The 20,374-nt window shown below is 40.6% G+C and overlaps 1 protein-coding gene across 2 annotated transcripts in view; it reads left to right on the top strand.

The window, feature by feature from the left end:
- The first annotated feature begins 5,864 nt into the window (after window positions 1-5,864).
- Window positions 5,865-20,374, top strand: part of E2F3 (E2F transcription factor 3) — an 87,681-nt gene continuing 73,171 nt past the window's right edge. Inside the window, exon 1 of one of the 2 annotated variants that reach the window (XM_031946788.1) lies at window positions 5,865-6,612. In XM_031946788.1, coding sequence (XP_031802648.1) covers window positions 6,229-6,612 — 384 coding nt within the window. In that variant the 5' untranslated portion in view covers window positions 5,865-6,228. Of the gene's footprint in view, window positions 6,613-7,517; window positions 7,933-20,374 lie in introns of those variants that run through there. The other variant, XM_031946789.1, reaches the window with a different exon arrangement.

Below are 20,374 nucleotides of genomic sequence, written 5' to 3'. Positions count from 1 at the left end.
AAGGTCTAGCAAAACCTCAAAGAGAAAGTCATACATTTTGCATTTCAGTGACTGTAATCTATTATTATCTCATTGATGTAGCTTTGCCCTCCAATGAAATAGGTCACAAATCATCCCTGCATTCCTATCCTATGTATCTCTTGTCCAAGTTTCCCATAAATCTGCTAGCCTCTATATCTTCTGACATTGCATGAACACAAATGGAGCAAAAAGATTCTCAAATAGTTATCCTTTTTTCCCCATATGACCAATCTGTCCATTTTTTAATCTGGCCAGATATTTCTTTCATAGTATCTTTTATGTAACTTCTCTTGATTGCTTTCTCATTTGTATGTGTTACACATATCCACTGTCTACCAAATAAATGTGAATTGTCCTTTTGGTGATATTCCACTTCAATTCTTTTTAGAAATAATGATATTCTCTGCCTCTGCCATATATCACCATGAGAATATTAAGGTTAATAATATGAGTCTTTCTTTCACAGCACCTTCTCCACAATTTAATTTTAGATAGTTGCCTAAAGGCCCTTAGAAGCTAAATAACTTAACCAGGGTCACATGTTCAGTGTGGGTCAGAGGTATAATTTGAAGCTAGGTCCTCCTCTAGCTTCTAGGTCAGCTAGGAATTCAGAGACACCTGAGAAAATCTGCAAGAACTGAAATAGAAAGAAGAAAGCAGAACCAAGAGAGTTCTAAACACAGCTACAACAACAGTAGGATATTTGAGAATTGAATTGATATAAAAATTAATGTACACATAAACATTGTTTAAACAATGCTGTATACTAGAATCCTAAAGTGGCAATTTTGAAAAAGTCAACTTTGAGATATTTCTTTTTTCTTTATTCTTTCTTTTACATAAATTCAAAATAGATAGAAAATATATTTAAAATGCTGAGAGTCTGTTGGTCTTTTTTTTTTTTCATATATTATCCTAGATGATCTACTTTACTAAAGTGAAGAGTTTTCTCGTGAACGTTGTCTGGGATCAGAGCTTTTCCAATGAAATCAGGATTTTGCCCCATGTTGGGCCCCAAAATATTGGTGTTTCTTTTTCCAAAACACAGGCAGTCGGTAGAGGTTCAGATCTTTTATTGTGTCCTTCAATATAGCCCAGTTAGCCCAGAGGCCTATCTCTCTGCTTGGTTCTAAGAGCTCCGCCGGAATGTCTCCAAATCCAAAGGTTTGTCCTTCCAACTCCAGCCAGCACCAAAGTAGAAGATGCAATGAATCTTTTTTGCCTCGAAGATAGGGCTTGCAAGCTTTCTTGCAGAGTGCTCCTCTCCAACTCCTTGGAATGCTCCCAAGTAACTCTTTCAAGTGGCTTACTGGATCTGTATTTATGCTACTTCTCTGAGAGTGGGATTGTGGGATATCTCCCAGCATGCTCTCTAGCCCTAAGGGAGGTGTGAATTCAGATATCTCTTTCTAAACCCTGCATTCTCCCAGACGTGTGAACTCCATTGAGTACTTAGATACTTATGAGCTCACACTAAAGGTGTAAACACAAGCATCGTTTCTATCAGTTGAAGTTCTGGCCCAAAATATCTCTTTCTAAGATCAAATCAATCATATTGAACCATGCCAAATTAGATAATTATTGTCTCTATCAACTCCAATGGCTTAACAGTTTGTAAAGATTCCAACACTTTATCCTGTTAAAAAAAAATTCTGATTCAATAGTTAGTATGGACTCAATTTTACCTTTAGATTTTCTACTGTCATCAGATCATAGATACACCTCATTATTTTCTAGAACCTCAATTCTATCTATCTGAAAAACTGATAGGGAAAAAAAAAACCCATAGTAATGTTGTATTGTTAATTGAGAGTCATTTGTTTATCACTAGTGGATCCAAGCAAGGTGGTATTTCTGCAATTTAAATGGACATGTCAAGGAAGACTATATAAAACCCTTCTTAGCAAAAACAAAACAAAAAAATTAACAAATTATAACATATAACTGAATATAAGCTAATTTGTTCTGTTCTTCCCCCTATACTCCAAAGCTAAATTTTATAAAACCTGGGTATTTTCTATAATTGGAATTTTTTTCAGGGTGTACAATTTTTTCTTCAAGTATCATTAATAACAAAGATTGACCTTTATATGGTATTTTAAGGTTTACAAAGTACTTGACATAAACAATAATATTGTGAGATATATGCTATTATTATTCTGGTTTTATGGATGAGAATCTATTTTAGTAGTATGGTCAATAAAGGACAGTATAAAATCAAGTGTGCACATGATCATACAGAACATAAAAAAGAATCAACATCTATGGTGAATTTAACCATTTATTCAGAAATATGAACAATATGTTACCAATATTATATTACTGATATTCTTAGTATTACATAGTCCAACATACTAATTATGTGTTTTGGTAATGTATATCCTATAAGTAAATAAGAATAATAATAGCTAACATTTCTGTAGCTCCTTAAGGTTTACAAAGCACTTTATATGTATTTTCTCATTTGATCCTTCAACAATATTTACTGAGAAGTAAATGCTACTACTATTATCTCTATTTTACAGATGAAGACTCTCAGCCAGATATATTTCCCGCCTAGATTCACACCACTAAGTGTTTGAGGTACTAGACAAATTCAGGCCTTTCCTATTATAAGTCCTGCACTGTCAGCTACCTATATATTGAAAAAGAAAAATTTACTTTCACTTGTTTTTATTCACCATAAATGCATATATATAATTGAGTAATAGCTACTTATCTGCTTTTCACATTGAAGCCAAAAAGACAATGGTTAGAACCCAGCCCATTGGTAGGGAAGACAAGAGCTCATCCAACTTCGATGTTGTATTTACATGTGAATGAGGCAGGACAATGTTTTGTAGAAATTGTAAATTTCTGTAGAAATTGCCTATAGACTAAGACCCATAGGGGAAAGTATATGTTACTTCGAAGAACTGGGAGAAGGAAAATTTATATTTCAATTATTGATATATCTTTAAAGTCTCTGTGTGTGTGTTTGTAAAAGCTAATTGATGTAGATTGGTTAAACAGAATTAGGGTGCAAGTCACTAGAGATTAACATTGGGAAAAACACCACTAAGAATGGGGATTTGAACCAATGGCATTAAAGAAGAAAAACATTAACCCTCAAGGGTATCACTAGAATTGTGAAAGGAAGATATGTCTAATATCATTAAGAGAGAGAAAGGCAAAGTAATTGTTAGGGTTGTATAACACAAACACAGAAATAGGTAGATAAAACAATAACTTGTATATCACATATTTTTAGCATCACTCCTCTTTCCCTATCTGTCCTCTAATCACTTTTGAGTGATAACTGGATGTTAACTTGGATCCTGGACAAATGTCTATTAGGATCAGGAGTGAACTTGCAAGGGAATTTGTTGTGGAGGAAAAGCTTTTTACCAATATGGCAGCTACTTATTGTCTGAGAGTGTTGCATAAATTAGAGTAATTTAAGAGATTAAATTACCTGGCAAGGGACAGATCAGTGATATGTATCAGAAGCAGGACTTGAATCCTATTCTTCCTAGCTCTAAGACTGACTATTCCCTACCCTACATAGTTTGTGAGTCATCTTACTTCACATCATAACTCTATGGTTATATGGTTAACCAATAAGAAGCAAGTAGGAAAAAATAAATGCTTTGATCTTTTTGTGATTGCCACTGCAGGTATATTTTAACTTTTAGAAAGGAGCTATTGCAAGGGTCTCTTGCTTTTCACTTGTACCAGACTGGAACAATTTGTTCCACTGATTGCACTCTTTGGGCAATCAATTTTCCAACAAGGTGCCTCAGTTATGTTAGAGATAATAAAGAAGCAAAGGAATGACCTATTTTTTGACTTCTGCCCTGTGCACTTGTACAAAATATGATGGCTGTACTAAACATTTTAAAATTTAAAGGCCTAAGCACAAGCCAGTGTCTTTTTGATTAAAATGAAGGTTAAGACTGAGTTTGAGACAGTTAATTCCATTACCCGATTATTGAGCAGAAGGCAACATCATAACACTTAGGTTAGCAACACTTTATCAGCAGTGTTCTGGTCTATGTTCACAGGATCATAGAATCATAGTTTAGGAGACAGAAATATTTAGTTTTTGTGTGCTTCCTGTGTTCTGGAGCATTTTTTTAAAAGTCTTATAAAGATCTGAAAAGGAGCCACGATGAATTGGATAGAGAGCTTACTTTGCAATCAGAAAAACCTGGATTTCAGTCTCTATAACTCTGGGCTTGTCACTTAACCTCTAATTACTGTCAGGCAAGTTGCTAAGGCTATAACTTGCTGTTCCCATGTTAATCTGCATAAGAGGCATTTTCATCTCTGGTAGTTCTATCTACCAATGAAATCACCAATTCATGTGACCCTGGGCAAGTCACTTAACCCCAGTTGCCTCAAAAAAAAAAAGAAAAAGAAAAAGAAAAAGAAATCACAAATTCAGTCTAAAAGCAACAAAAAAAAAAAAGAGTATCATCATCTTAATCATAATCAAATAGCATTTAGCGCTATTAAGTTCATAATTAGATTTTTGCACCACTCTGAACACCTGAAATAGAAAACGTTAATTGCAGAAATATTCCCAGCATATCTTTGAGGTGCCATTCACTGCTGAGTGATCTGATACGCAGTTGGTGCATCATTAGATTCAGTTTTGTTACCTATATTTTTATTTATGCAGAAGTTATTTTGATTACAAAATCCCGTTATTTATAGCTGACATTTTACTGTTGTAGTCCTCTTTTTTAAATTATTCTAAGAGCTCTTTGGAATTCATCTTTCCAAGAGCTCTCTTTTCCAAGTGAGAACTTCCCCTTGATACCTAGAAGGTACAACCATTGCAAAACGTCGGCGTCCCAGAGTGCAGTGTTCTCTGGGAATACAACGTCATGATGGTGTGTGCACAGCACTTCCTTAGATTACTGCCTTGCTAGGAGCCTGAGTGTCAGTCTTTGAAGTCTGGCGCTGATTAACTGCAACATGTGCTCCTGTGTCACAAGAAGATGTCTGCCATCCTGAAGCAATATTCAAATTGCATTTTTATTTGGCCAACTGCTCAGACGTAGTTCTCGTTCAGACACAATTCGCATTAATGATGACGGTATCGGGAAGCATCTTGGAAAGTGAGTGGATAGCGCCGGCAGCGTGCCGGCCGAGCCTTCTGCCCCCGCGATTCCGGGTGCCCACATGCTTCTGTCTGTCAGCCTCTGCCTCATGATCGGCTCCTGCTGCGGCATTGATTGGGTTTCAGGAAGGAGAAAGGCGACCCAGGGTTTAAAGGGCTCTCGCTCCCACCTGTCACAGACCGTCCACATGGTCTAACTCGCAGATAGCACGTGCGTTGTGTTGGATGAAACTCCCGCTGTCGCTCAGCTATTGCTGTCTCCAGGGGGAAGGAAGAGCATGAGCCGTCCTCACGGTCACCTTGGAAATCTCCAAAAATGAAACTTGTTCCTCGGCACACACAATACGCGGAGCCCGACATCTCATCCTAGGTCAGCGGCGCTGGAGCCGCGGGGCGGAGAGAGGCGGGGCTTGGACCGGGAGGGTCTTCGGGGCGGGGTGAACTAAGGCCAGGAAAGGCAAAGGGAAAAAGCCTACTTAGGTTTCAACCAATAGAGGCTACATATGCAAATAAAACCCCTGTCGCCTCGGTAACCGTGATGCACCTCGGCCAATAAGAGCCGAGAAGGCCCTGGCTGGACTCCGGGATTGGGGATGGGGAGGGGTGTGGGGAAGCCAATGGGCTGTGGAGACTGCCAGGGGCTGGCTACTGGGCGGGGGTATGCAGATGTGATTTGAAAAGCCGGCGGGAAATCCGAGTTTCGCGGGAGGACCTTGGCGCGTAAACCGTATCCCTTCATTCATTGTCAGCAGCAGCTTCCTGGAGCCATTTTTCAGCTGCCGGCCGCAGCACCGGGGCTGCCGCCGCCTCCTCGCAATCCGTTGCATCGGCCGCCCCCGCCGCCTCCATCCCCCCTCACGGTCTGATATCTGTGCTGTTGGGACCCTCCTCTCTCCGGAACCCTGATTATTTTTGGCCCCTGGGGCCTGTGCATTGCGGAGAAATAAAAAGAAAAAAAGAGAAAGGGGGCTTGGAAGCGCCCCGGCGGGGAGGAGAAGGCGGAGGAGAGACCGGGAAACTCCGACTGAAAATAATAAAGAAATTGAAAAAAAAACCATTATAAATAATTAGAGCAATAAAAAAAAGAGCACGCGCAAGAGATGAGAAAGGGGATCCAACCCGCCCTGGAGCAGTTCCTGGTGACCGCCGGGGGTGGGGAGGGGGCGGCCGCCGTCGCCGCCGCCGCCGCTGCTGCTGCAGCCTCCATGGACAAAAGGGCACTGCTGGCCAGCCCCGGCTTCCCCGCCACCGCCGCCCCCGGCACTTACATCCAGATCCTCACCACGAACACTACCACCTCCTCCTCCTGTTCCTCCTCCCTTCAAAGTGGGGGTGCTACCACTGGCCCCCAGCACACTAACATCCCCGGCGTGGAGCAGACCGCCAGCAGCTTCCTCTACTCCACCCCGCATGGACCCTCCAGCCGAGCCGGGCTGCTGCAACAGCAACCAGCCTTAGGACGAGGCGGCGGCGGCGGCCCTCCGGTAATAACCCCCTCCCTTCCCCCCCCCCACTAACCTCCCCGGGCCGAGAGGGGATAGGCATATGGGCATGTCCAGGACTTGGGGTGGAGTGCAGGGGCATCTCTGCCCCCCTGGGGCTTGTGGGGCTGCATTGTTGGGACTTCTGCCCTAGCTCCAAACAGGCAGGCATTTATTGTTAGGGACTTGGTCCCCCTGCACTCCCGACTCCACTCTTGGCTCCCACCGCCCTCGGAGCATCGGGGATCGCTTTTGCACCAAGGACGTGGAACACAGGAAAACTTTTCGCACCCCCTCCTCCCAGATCTTTTCTGTCTTCACTTTTTCCCTAACCCTTACCCCCCCCCCCCCAAAAAAAAACCCGAAGCTTCCTCTTTCTCAGGGCGTCGGAAGGGGTCACGCCCCGGATGAAGAAGAAGTTGGGGGGAAGGGAGTAGATAAGTGGGGGCGGAGGGGCTGTTACAAGAGGGAGAACCGAGGGAGATTTGAGACTTGGACAAGACAGTTGCCCAGCTCATGCCGCCCCTGTCCGGCCCTCTGGCCTGTAGCCCCGTTTGTGACCAGCGGCTCCGCGAGCGGCCTGGAGTGGGGGACTCCTAGTGGAAGGTGGGGGGGAGGTGAATGCCAGACACTCGCGGGCTTGGCTGCCTTGCGCTTTAGACATTTTGGGATCCGTAACTCCCTGCAACAAAGAAACTGGAAAAGGAGGAGGAGGAGAAGGAGAGTCGGGATTGGGGGAGGCGGCGAGGGAAGGGTAGCGCCGTGTGGGGGTGGGGTATGTGCGTTTGGGGGGCGGGGAGGAGGGGTGCTGGTGCAGCCGGCTGGGGCACATCGTGGCAGCACCCGCGTGGCCCGGCCGCCCCGGCCTTCTGGGTTGCGCCCTGGGCCTGCCCTTGACCCTGCCCCCCCCCCTGCCCCTTCCTTCCCCGCCCTGCCCCCCCTCGCCTCCCTGACTGCCGAGGGGGCGGGGGCAGCCGAGGTTCCCGTCCCGCCGGCCGCGGTCTGTCCCTCTCCCCGGGACCCGCCGGTGACGTTTCGCACACGTGCGCCGAGGACGCGCCTGTGACTGGGGAGGAGGAGGAGGAGGAGGAGGCGGCAGCGGCGGCGGGAGGGGGCGCTGGCGGGGGAGAGGGGGCACCCACTTCCTCCTGCTGCTCCTGCTCCCCGGCCTGGGACAGTCAGGGATCCCCTCCCGGCGCCCCGCGCCCGCGCGCCCTCCTTGGCTCCCCGGGGCCCCCCGGCCCGGGCAGCGCTCCGTGCCCCGCCACCCCCGCGGCCGTCCGCGCGGCCGGGGCTGGTTCGGAAATGCCCCTCCAGCAGCAGGTCAGTGGCGAGCGGGGCCGGCAGCGCGCCGCCGGGGCCCCGCGGGGCTGGGCCGGAGCTCCGGGGAGGAGGTGGAGTGGTGCTTGGGCGGGGGAGGGAGAGCGCGCTGGGTGCGGGAGGGAAATGAGTAAGCAAGAAAAATCTAACTAACTCCATGCCCCGGCCTCCCGGCGAGCCTCGGCCCCAAAGAACTGGGCGGGGGGCGCGGCGGGGGCCGGGGGCAGGCATTTTTTTAAAGGCAGTATGGGTGCCCGAGTGAAAAAAGGGGGAGGGGGCTTCCTCCTCGGGGCTTGCTTCAGTCCTAAGTATATACGGGTGTGAAGTGCCCCGCGGGTACCCCTCCCCCGGCTTTCCCCTCCATAAAGGATCCTTTGCAAGGATGCTTCCGAGGGGTAGCCCTTTAATCCGAATACTTTTAGAGAGTCTTACCTCTCCCTCAATCACTACCTCACGCCTCCCCTCCCCTACCTGGGGAGGCTCTAGCCCACTTTATATAGGGCATCCTTCACAACTGGCTGAAGCGGGTAGTGCAGAGGATGATTATCTCCATTTTCCAGATGAGAAAGCTCAGTTTCAGTAAGAGTGACTTTACAAAGGTCTTGCAGTTCCCAAGTACCCAAGCCCTTCGAGGAAAGCCAGATCTAGAGAGATGCAGAGGACCTTTCACCTCCATCTTTTTGGAAGGAGTAGCTAAAGGTCTGGCCTTCAATAAGTATATAGAAACACAAGCCAGCAAAAATCTATTAAGCTCCTACTATGTGCCAAGCATTGTGTCAGGGGCTGAAGATGAAGAAAAAGGAAAACAGTTCTCGTGGTGCTCACCCCACCACAATTGGAGGTGATTGTTAACAGCATAATCTGTTGAGTCCATAACTATTACAGGTAGGAGGTGGGGATGGAGAATATTGGGATGACTGTGGTTGGAGGGAAAAGAGGGGAGAAAGATGTAGGATCTGAGGAAAGAAGTATAGAATTGGGTAAAAGAGGGGAGAAAGATGTAGGATCTGAGGAAAGAAGTATAGAATTGGGTAAAAGAGGGGAGAAAGATGTAGGATCTGAAGAAAGAAATATAGAATTGGGTAAAAGGGGAGAAAGATGTAGGATCTGAGGAAAGAAGTATAGAATTGGGTAAAGGAGGGGAGAAAGATGTAGGATCTGAGGAAAGAAGTATAGAATTGGGTAAAGGAGGGGAGAAAGATGTAGGATCTGAGGAAAGAAGTATAGAATTGGGTAAAGGAGGGGAGAAAGATGTAGGATCTGAGGAAAGAAGTATAGAATTGGGTCAAAGAGGGGAGAAAGATGTAGGATCTGAGGAAAGAAATATAGAATTGGGTAAAAGAGGGGAGAAAGATGTAGGATCTGAGGAAAGAAGTATAGAATTGGGTAAAGGAGGGGAGAAAGATGTAGGATCTGAGGAAAGAAGTATAGAATTGGGTAAAAGAGGGGAGAAAGATGTAGGATCTGAGGAAAGAAATATAGAATTGGGTAAAAGAGGGGAGAAAGATGTAGGATCTGAGGAAAGAAATAGAGAATTGGGTAAAAGAGGGGAGAAAGATGTAGGATCTGAGGAAAGAAATATAGAATTGGGTAAAAGAGGGGAGAAAGATGTAGGATCTGAGGAAAGAAGTATAGAATTGGGTAAAAGAGGGGAGAAAGATGTAGGATCTGAAGAAAGAAATAGAGAATTGGGTAAAGGAGGGGAGAAAGATGTAGGATCTGAGGAAAGAAGTATAGAATTGGGTAAAGGAGGGGAGAAAGATGTAGGATCTGAGGAAAGAAGTATAGAATTGGGTAAAGAGGGAGAAAGATGTAGGATCTGAGGAAAGAAGTATAGAATTGGGTCAAAGAGGGGAGAAAGATGTAGGATCTGAGGAAAGAAGTATAGAATTGGGTCAAAGAGGGGAGAAAGATGTAGGATCTGAGGAAAGAAGTATAGAATTGGGTCAAAGAGGGGAGAAAGATGTAAGATCTGAGGAAAGAAGTATAGAATTGGGTCAAAGAGGGGAGAAAGATGTAGGATCTGAGGAAAGAAGTATAGAATTGGGTCAAAGAGGGGAGAAAGATGTAGGATCTGAGGAAAGAAGTATAGAATTGGGTAAAAGAGGGGAGAAAGATGTAGGATCTGAGGAAAGAAGTATAAGATTGGGTAAAAGAGGGGAGAAAGATGTAGGATCTGAGGAAAGAAGTATAGAATTGGGTAAAAGAGGGGAGAAAGATGTAAGATCTGAGGAAAGAAGTATAGAATTGGGTAAAAGAGGGGAGAAAGATGTAGGATCTGAGGAAAGAAGTATAGAATTGGGTAAAAGAGGGGAGAAAGATGTAGGATCTGAGGAAAGAAATATAGAATTGGGTAAAAGGGGAGAAAGATGTAGGATCTGAGGAAAGAAGTATAAAATTGGGTTCTTGGGAATATAAGTTATTTAAGAATAAACAAAGGACTATGTACCTTGATATTCCTTTCTCTTTTTGGGTCTTGGAATATGGGCTACTTAGGAATAAATAAAATTAAAAAAAAACAAAGAAAAATGGAAACAGTCTGTTCAAGGATTTTGAGGGGGGAGATGGAGAACAAAAAGTACAGAAATAAATTTTGTAGATATATAAAATCACACAGTTATTAGAAGTAAGAGAGTAGGTTAACTTTGGGGTAGCCATGATTGGTGGGAGCTATTTCTCTGGAATATGAGCTATTTAGGAATAAAGAAAACATTCTATACTTTTTATAGTCCTTCTTACAGTTGAGTCTTAACCTGTGTGCTGCTCAAAGATATAAGCAGTAAATGTTTAATGGAGTTAATAGTCAAAAAAGAGGTTAGCCATCTATAAGGGGAGCCTTCCAGCAAGGAGTAATTGTGATACATCCCTAGTTTGTCTTGATTTTCTTATACACACCTGAGTATTCAATGCTTTTATGAGCAGCATTGTATCTCTGACTTGACCATGACTTGCTTGTACATGTTTTAAGTATATGCCCGTGTATAATTCTGTCATTGTATTACAAAGCTAGCCTATAAATTCAGGTACATGTATGCTTCTTTTAGATCTGACTTGAGATTTGTCTGATAATGGGAAAACAAAGCAATAAAATTCTTCTCACTTGCTAACTAGTTAAGGTAAAATCCAAATCTTTGGAACTATCTGGTTTAATTCTTGAGAAAAAGTATGATATAGTAGAAGAAACTTTGGACTAGAAATCAGAACAAGCAAGTCTGTCTTTATTTGGCTATATAATTCTGTTAGAATCTTGTTGATAGCTTTCTCATTCTTCCCCAGAATAGGAAAAGAACAATCATCAAGATGAGATGAATGGAGAGTTAGATGATACATCAGTGTACAAAGAAGAAGTTTTGAAAACTATTTTCAGAGGTAGCCACAGCAGGGAATGTATTTGTTTCTAGTCCTGATTCTGGTTCCTGGTAGTTTTGAGAACTGGGAACCTTTAAAGAAATATTTGCTTCTTTCACTGGAAGGAAGAAGTTCATAGGACACTAGCCTTGGAGTCAAGGAAGAAGACCTAGATTCAAAATCAACCTCAGACACTAGCTATATGAGCTCTCTGTGACTGAATGTCTTCATCTATCAAACAAGAGTGTCAATCTAGATGGCCTCCTATATCCTTTCCAACCTTAAATTTATGAAACAATATCAGCTTGAAAAAACATTATGAACTTTTTATGCCAGACATCTTTTTTAAACATTTGGGTCAAAACATGATAGCATTGTAAAGAGATTAATAATTACACCTAATTAGCTTTTTTTCTTGTTTTTAAACTGTCATCTGTGATGGGAGAGAAATGTTGAATATTATTATAGGAAGCTTTGTCCACAGAAATGGTAAGTTGATCTCAGGCACTTGCTCTGAATCATTTTTGCCAGAAATTTTAATAGCTTTAGGTAGTCATTCACAAATCCTAGTTAGCTAATGATTATTAATAGAGAAATCTGTGCTGCCTAGCTTCATAAGAATTAATTCTTCCCCACCTTCAGACTTGGCTTATGTTAAGATCATGCTATAATCAAATGAGCTATTCTAGCTACAAAGTAGATTTTTGGGTTTGGATATTGAATGGATTGATGGGGAAGAATTCTGAGGGAAAAAATCACATCCATTTTGAATAATCAAGAAAAGAAACTTCAATTCAAAAAAAAAATCAAAGCCACTTGTTTTTATTGCTAAGGAGAAAATAAGATGTTTTTGTATTCTAGAAATTTTGAAAATTTCAAACATAGACATAATCTGTCAACCATGATGTAGTTAGGAAAAGCAATTTACTGATTATATTCTGCCAATGGGGAGGGAAGAGTAACCTTTCTTGAAGTTTCTGTGTTAGAGCAGAAGAACCATAGGTGCTATTTCAGTGAGTTTTCTCCCCTGCTAAAATTTAAAAGAAAAAATGTTGGGCTCCTGGAGTTTTGCACTCAATAATCTTGTTTCTGCTGAGATATGTATGTGATGCCAAATTTAAGATTGGAGAGGAATTTTAGTCACTTTACTCCCCAAAATGGAATATAATGCAGTGCCCAGACTTTAGCAGCACCACTGTAATCATTACAAATGGCACCCCTGTAATCATCTTCTAAAACAAAGCACACTTATAAATGCTTTAGTGTGGGCAAAAGAGGCTCAGCTTGTGTGCAGGAAACAGTTGTTTGATTTGGTTTTGTTTTTCTCTAAATCATCACCCTGAGTGGTATTTGGTCATGAGTGGATGCTCACATTAATAATGTGCTGTGTAAAGCTAACCCAAGAAAGAAATTATTGTCCTAAGGTGAAGCTTTACAAGAAATAGCACCTGGAGATGGAAAAGCTAGAAATTTTTCTTTAGTTATCCAGAGCCATGCCAAAAAAGTGCACCATTTATACATTAAACCTTGAGTACTTTTGACAAGTATCTTCACAGGAAGTTAGTGGCATTATTATATAGTTTTCGCAATCATTGGACACATAACCTATATTTGGCTTCATATTGCCACATGCATGGTTTCATTGTTTCCCATTTTCCTTCCCTAATCACCTCTTCCCATCTTTTCATCCACTACGCCAAGAAGCAAAGAACACAAGACTTTAACTATGACTAGATACCCCACAGATTTCCATGAAAACTAAACCAAAAGAAAACAAGTATGCTGTTGGCCTATATATGACTATATTGACCTATATTTATAGAATGCCCTTCTTTTCCACCAAATGGTATTTATGCTGTGTACTTTTTTTTCCCCCAAAGAAATACATTGTAGTAGTTTGCCATATTTGGGAGACAGGCTACATTCCAAACAGTATAGTAGATAAATTATTAGGCCTTTTAAATCTTCTACCTTATTCTTGTATCTGCCCTTATTTCTTTTTAAGCACAAGTCCTGAGGATTAAATGCTTATATCTAGGACTATTAGCATAAAAAGTGTTTTCAAATTCCAAGAAGCATGAACAGAGAAGATTACATTGCCATTATTCATGAGACCAAAAAGGGAAAATAAGTGGGAATACAATTCATGTAGGAAACCACTAATAATATCTTATTTCCTCACTATTTAGATCCTCAGTGAGACATCAAAGAATGACTGAAGAATGCCTATCCAATGTATATGGGGAATTACATAAGCCAACAGTGCAGAATGAGGGGGGAAAAAGGATCATTGGATTTTAGTTGAAGAAATGGTATAGATGGAGAATATAAATTTCACTCCTTTAAGGAAATACCACCCATATTCTCTGGAAGAGTCATTCAAATTCAGCTTCCTGGAAAAACAAAATGAGCTTTGAGAATGAGAACTTTAAAGAATTAATGATTATAGTAAAGACCCATTACTCTTGGAAGGCCTTATTATTCTGACCTTAGTCAGGGAGAATGCAGCTGCAATTCCAGAGTGCGTACTATGTGATTTTGGGCAAGTCACTTAATCACTCCTTGAGTCTTAGTCTGTTTATCCAACAAATGGATAGGTTGGATTCCTTAGCCTCTCAGACTCTAGTTTGTCATCTTATCAAGGAGAAAGAATTGCTGACCAAGCAAATGTTACAAAGCTCAGGTACTATCTTCCTTGTCCAGATAAGTAATAGTCACAGCCCTTGTGGAGTGACGGTGGCCCTACTCCAGGGACTATGGTCTCCGTTTCAAAACATGGGAAGCTGGGTCAACATATACAACCCACTGCACAACAGTAAATCCTGGCTTTTCTCTCCAAAACAATAATATCTTCCCACTCGTGCTCCCAACATTCCCCCCCCCCCATTCTGCCCTTTTAACCAGCAAGTCCTCAATCTCCTAAACCAGGTATCTGCCCTTCAGGATGGGCGTAACTGACCTACAACAAGTGCCACTGGGAAAATCCTTCCCTATAACTAGCTTACCTTATGACTGATAGGAACCCCAGGGTAGGCCTCCAGTCAGTGACCAATAAGAACTCCATTTCCAACCCTTTTCTGAGTAGAAAAAATGGCATCCCAATCTGACCTTATTACATTATCTTCCCTCTTCAATCCAACCCCTCCTCCCATATTCCAAACTTCCTTAGGAAAATTCTAAACACTTCATATCTCTAACTTTAGTATCTTCAATTCATTTTTTCTTACTCCACATACCCAATCAGTTGCTAAATTTTGTTTTGCCTCTCCTGTCCCTTCTACTCACACTGCTAACATTCTAATTCAGGTCCTCACCAATTCTTAACCTGGATTGTTTCCATAGCATCATCTCATTTTTAAAAATTGTGTATATTTACAATGTACATAATATATGATAGAACTTATTCACAACCAATTATATACATTGGAAGTATATAATCAGAATCTTTTTTTTTTTTTACTGATAAAAGTATTTTAATTTTAAAAGTCTAGATCCTGTTAATATAGGTAATTGACAGTTTCACATAAAATAAAAAGGGAATATGCCAGAATGAAATATAAGGCTGTGTATCATTATGTGAATGACACGAATTGGGTTTTTATTTCTTGACATATGCTGATTTGAATTGGTGGAGAATTGCCATGAGTTTACTACACCAATGAAATATAAATCTTAGCAAAATGTATTTATTTGTATTAATTATTTATTTGTATTGTATTTCTTACAATCTAAGGGATAACTAAGTAACAAGTGACTGAAGAGAGGTAAATTAGTTCAGGCAGTCTCTTTTGCATGAAACTTTTCCTGTTCTTTCTAATTGCCACTATACTTCTGAAATAACTACTTTCTCGTAATATTTTCATTCTAATCAAGAGATAAAAATGAAGACAAAGATAAACTGTACATTTGGTATACAGCATGTATGTATTTATACTAGTATAAATTAAAATGAAAGCTTAAAGGGCAGAGATTTTCACTTTTATTATTGTATCCATAAATGCTTAATAATTGCCTACTGATAGAAAATAAAGTAGTCATGGCTGCTGGGTAGCCCCATGGATGATGGATGAGAATGGACCTGGAATCAGGATTGCCTCAGCTCCATTCTTTGTGGTCCTAAACAAGTAACTAAGCCTCTGTCTTGGTTTCTTCACCTGTAAAAATGAGGATAATAGTAGTACCTATCAGGGGTTTCTGCTAGATTCAAATGAGATTATTTGTGAAATGCTTTGCAATCTTTCAAGTGATATATCAATGCAAGCTATTACAAGTTATGGTGATAGGAGAAATATAGACTAAAGGAAACTGACCTAATATATTAATCTCTGAAAATACTGTAAAGAGTATGTTTATATAGCATAAAAAGTACATGATTTATAGACAAGAACACTAAGTTTGTCGTAATGTGTCCATTTACTAACTTTTTCACCTAGGAAAGTAATTGAACTCTTCTGGCCCTTAGTTTCCTCATCTCTAAAGTAATAGAGTTAAACTAGTATTAATATTAAACTACTAATAACCTCATAAAGAGCAAAATTAGTTATCAAGATGTGCTTGTTAACTGACATATATATGACATAACTGGCAGCAAGAGAAAACATCTTATTGGAGCTCAGAGAAGAGAGTCATTGATGAGATGGCTTAAGGAGAGTCATCTTATAGAAATTTTTGATGCTAAATCAAAGAATTTAGTTGGTAGAGAGCTCATTTTTGGCTCCCACTGTGCCTAATACTCTCAAAATGTTCATTTTAGCACTAACTACTTAGTGAGTACTCAGATACCTATGGGAGCAGTTTGATAGGCAACTATCTCTCTCTTAACACAGTACAAAGACCAGTCTTCATCATTTTAAAAATACAGTTTTAAAGGTAGAAGAGAGCTCAATGACTTTAGTCAGTCCAACTTACAGATCAGAAAAAAGGTTAGAGCTGGTAATAAAAGCAGGCCTGGAACCCCAGGCTTTAGACTTCTCCTTAGATGCTCAAGTAAACTTATTCAGAGCTCTTCCAATGAAATAGATAATGGATATACATGATTTTGCAAACCCTAAAGTGCTATAAATACCAGTTAAATCCCTTAAGTGTAGGGAAATATGTGAAATTTTAGAGGATTTTCCAACAAAAATGATTAAATTTTTTAAAATTGCCATAAGAGAATAAAGTTTCAAAAAAACCTACCTTATTTCTGTGGAACATCATATTCCCCAAGGATACCAATTCATTGAGGCATTGTTCTATTTGCTTATTACTTAGATGCTAGGTGAAAGGGAATTAAAAATGGAAGGAATGACTAATTTGAGTAAGTTGTTCATGATGAGTAATCTGCAGGTTTTATACTAATGTTTTCTGTGAACTTGGCAGTTCATAATCTTGGAAAAATGGAGAACATATTTCATGAAAAATAGAATTAGGATGGTGGTGGGGTTTTTTAAACTTTGTTCACAAGAGTGACACTTTCAATTCAAGGTTGAAGGCTTTGCCCTGAACTATCCTCCTCTTTTCTAGGGTTTTGCTATACTGTTGGGTAGCACTGCCAGGTCAGGGAAGATCTTTGAGGCTGTCAAAGTATCAATGTTTAATTCTTGACAAATAAAGCTAATCAATTCCCTCAGTTATAAAACTGAGAGACCTTAAAAACAAAATAAACATTATTGCATTATTGAAAAGGAGTCACACAACTTGAATTCAAATCCTGTATTTTCCACTTACTGCCTAAATGATTGGGCAGGCCACTTAATGTCATTCCTTATTTTGCTCATGTATAAAAGAGTTTGAATTAAATGACCCTAGGTTCCTTTTAGCTATAGTTCTGTGAACAAAAGTATGATTTTACTCTAGTGCTTGTACTTGAAAGTAAAATTTAATCTGTATTATTATATTGGTATTGGTGCCTCTGATTTATTTGGTACTTTTTAGGCAAGGACTAAGAACTTTTAGAGACTGTTTCTGTGATTTCATTGGTAAAGTATAATGGTAAAATTGTGGGTTGATTGATAGTGAGTCTGATTCTTAAGTCTTTTTTAGCATCACTGCCTGAGCCAGGTTTTCTTCTAGCAGCTACTTCCCTAAATCATTACTTAGCTGCCAGCTTCGATTGCAAGTGAGGGTGCTGGGAATTTAGAAAGAAAGAAGGGAAAATTGCCATCCACCCACAGATTGGGAGAATGGTTCTGTACAAGGTAACAGTTTTATTGTAGGGTCCTGTGGGCCTCAAATAGCAATTTGATAATGGTGAACATGTTATTCTCTCTCTTTTTTTCCCCCTATCCTTTTCTAGGATAAGTTTTCTAGGATGTGATAAGTTGTCTTTTCTAGGATAAGTTTTCTAGGATGTGATAAGTTGTCCTTCCTGGGAGTGGACAATCTACATTATGTCCTTCTCACAGGTATGGTTTATGGTTTATGCCTGATGACTTTCAGAGCAAGGATTCTTATCTAGGCTCCATGAACTTGTATTTTTAAAAAATATTTTGGTAATAGTATTGATGAGTAATCTTACCAATTTATGGATTTAAAGACATCTTGAGAAAAGATTAGTAGCTTTCACCTGACTTCCAAAGGAGTCCACAACACAAAAAAAGGATAAAATCCCTTACCCCTGGATTCCTTAGGAAGGATCTTAAAGACCATTTAATTTAACCCCTTCAGTTTACAGATAGGAAAGCTGAGGCCTAGAGTAGATTTGTCTAAAGTCTCATCCTTGCTAAGTTTCAGAGGTAGTTTTAACATTCTGATTCAAAAACCCGTGTCTTAAAGCTTTGAAACATTGTCATGACTGACTAGGAAAAACCTGTATGTACTGATTGTCAACATAAAACATGTAGTAAACTTGCTGCAGAACCACTGTAGAAGAGTGTTCCTACTTCTTTTCCCTTTCCTATTTTTTCCTGCTTTGGTTTCTATGGAGTACCAGGAGTGCATGACCAAAGTAATCATGAAAAGAGCCATTCTACTAATGTGGGTGGATAGCAGGTTCCTTTCTAGGTCCCCAATATCTTTGCTTACAAATATATTGGTGGCAATTGAGCAGTAATTTAAAGGAGTAATCACTGGACAAGGAAAACCTGGCTCAGTCAATGGTATTAAATTTGGGAATTCATTCATAGATTAACCCATGATTTCACCACCAAAGTAAAGTGTTACAGTAGTAGTACTTTTACTCATCCTAAAGGATAACCTCAAATTTCTATCTTAATTATCTGTGTAGATATAAGCAAAAATAATGTTGGCACAGACTTTTAAGTGCTTCCTTTTCGAGAGAGCAGATATTAAAGAGGGAGATTGCATCCCTTTCTTTGAAACAAACAACTTTCGTTCTCTTTTTTGTGAGTTACTAAGTTTAATTTCATCTAAAAATATTAGGGGAGAATTGTGACCCACAATGATTTAATCTTATTTTAAACCCGAGGGCCTCCATATCACCATATACACCATCCAACTCCAATCAATCAACAAGCACTTATTAAGCAGCAAATACTGTGCTTGGCAAGGGAGAGATGGAATAGTTGACTTATTGTTGTTCTAGTGGTAATAATATATTTTTGTGGGCCTTGTGGTAATTTAGATGTTTATTTCTCATAGGGTAGGTATTGAAAGTTATTGCCATTTTACAAAAGAGGAAAATGAGGTTTCTTAAGCGCTGAATTGACTTGACCAACCAGGGTCACAAGATGAGCCACTATTTGAATTGAGTTTTCTGAACTCCTTATTGACCCAGTGATCTTTCTATCAGCCAGAGCCGACTTAACTATATAGCACTGACATGTGCTACTCTCAATGTAATAATAGCCTGTGAATTGATAGTAGTTCTTATAACCTGGTAGAAGATACCCCTCTTTGAGACTGGGCAAATCACCATTAAATGGCACAAGGAAGTACTGAGCATAGTCTATGTGCTTTCATTATGGGAATAGAAATAAGCATAAAATATAGCCCTTCTGTCCTCTAGAAGTTTATAAGCAAGACTTAATAAGTACTAATCAGTCAACTAGATAATTAGACTGTATGTTGTTCAGTTCTTTCAGACTCTTTGTGACCCAATTGGGGTTTTCTCTGTTAGAAAAAGAGTAGGTCAAAGCTCCCCTGCTGATCAGTAGTAGGGTTGGGCTGATAAGTGACCACTGCATTTCCAGCTTGGGAGAGATGGGGAAGCATTGGCCCCTGGAGTGGTTTATCCTTCCATATTATAGATGAGGAAACTGAAACAAATAGGGTTAAGTGATTTGTCCAGGGTTATACAGCTAGTAGGGGTCTAAGGTCAAATAGGAACTCAGGTCTTTGACTCCAGAATTGGTGCTCTATCTATTGAACTACCTAGTTGCCCACTTAGACTATATAGTTCTAAATTAACATGAAACACTCTTGACACAATCCCCCCTCCCCCCCATCCCAAAGTGCTAGGATTGTTTTTAAGAAGACTTGTTAAATTGTGCTGATAGGCAGTATTAGGCCTTTTTGGGATAGATTTTTGAAGAGCAAGAACATGATGAAAGCAGTGTTTGGGATAGTTAGCATAGTGGCAGTGTGTAAGACTTGCCAAGATCAAAAACATTTGGGATATTGCTAGGGCCATCTGAACAAATGTGGATTGGGAGAAGATGATGAAATTAGAGGTGAACTTGAGTCCTTTCAAAGGAGGAACCAAAAGTATTGAATGAGTGACAGAAGGCAACAGAGGAACCAAAAGGGTTTGGAGATACATTTTAAACATTCGAGACTAATTGTGTTGCTGATAAAATTGTGAAAGTTTATATTTTTATTGCTACCAAGAAGGCTAAGTATGGTGAGGATTTCTTGAATTTGGGAGTTCTAGGTTGCAGTGGGCTAAACCAGTCCGATGTCTGGATTACATCAGCTACCAATATGGTCAGCCCCTAGAGAGGAAAGCCACATGGCAGCCTAAGGAGGGCTTACCTGGTCCAGGTTGGAAACAATAGATTAAAGCTCTCCTGCTGATCAGTAGTAGCGTTGGGCTGATGAGGGATTGCTGCATTTCCAACCTGTGGGAGAGATGGGGAGACCTAAGCCAGGTAGATTAAATGCTGCTTTGGAGGAGAAAATAATGAATTGGTTTTGAACATGTTGAGTTTGAGGGGAC

The sequence above is a fragment of the Sarcophilus harrisii genome, chromosome 1, assembly GCF_902635505.1.
Source record: "Sarcophilus harrisii chromosome 1, mSarHar1.11, whole genome shotgun sequence".
Taxonomy (NCBI): Eukaryota; Metazoa; Chordata; class Mammalia; order Dasyuromorphia; family Dasyuridae; genus Sarcophilus; species Sarcophilus harrisii.
Note: the sequence above shows the minus strand (reverse complement) of the source record. Positions and strands in the feature narration are given on the sequence as shown.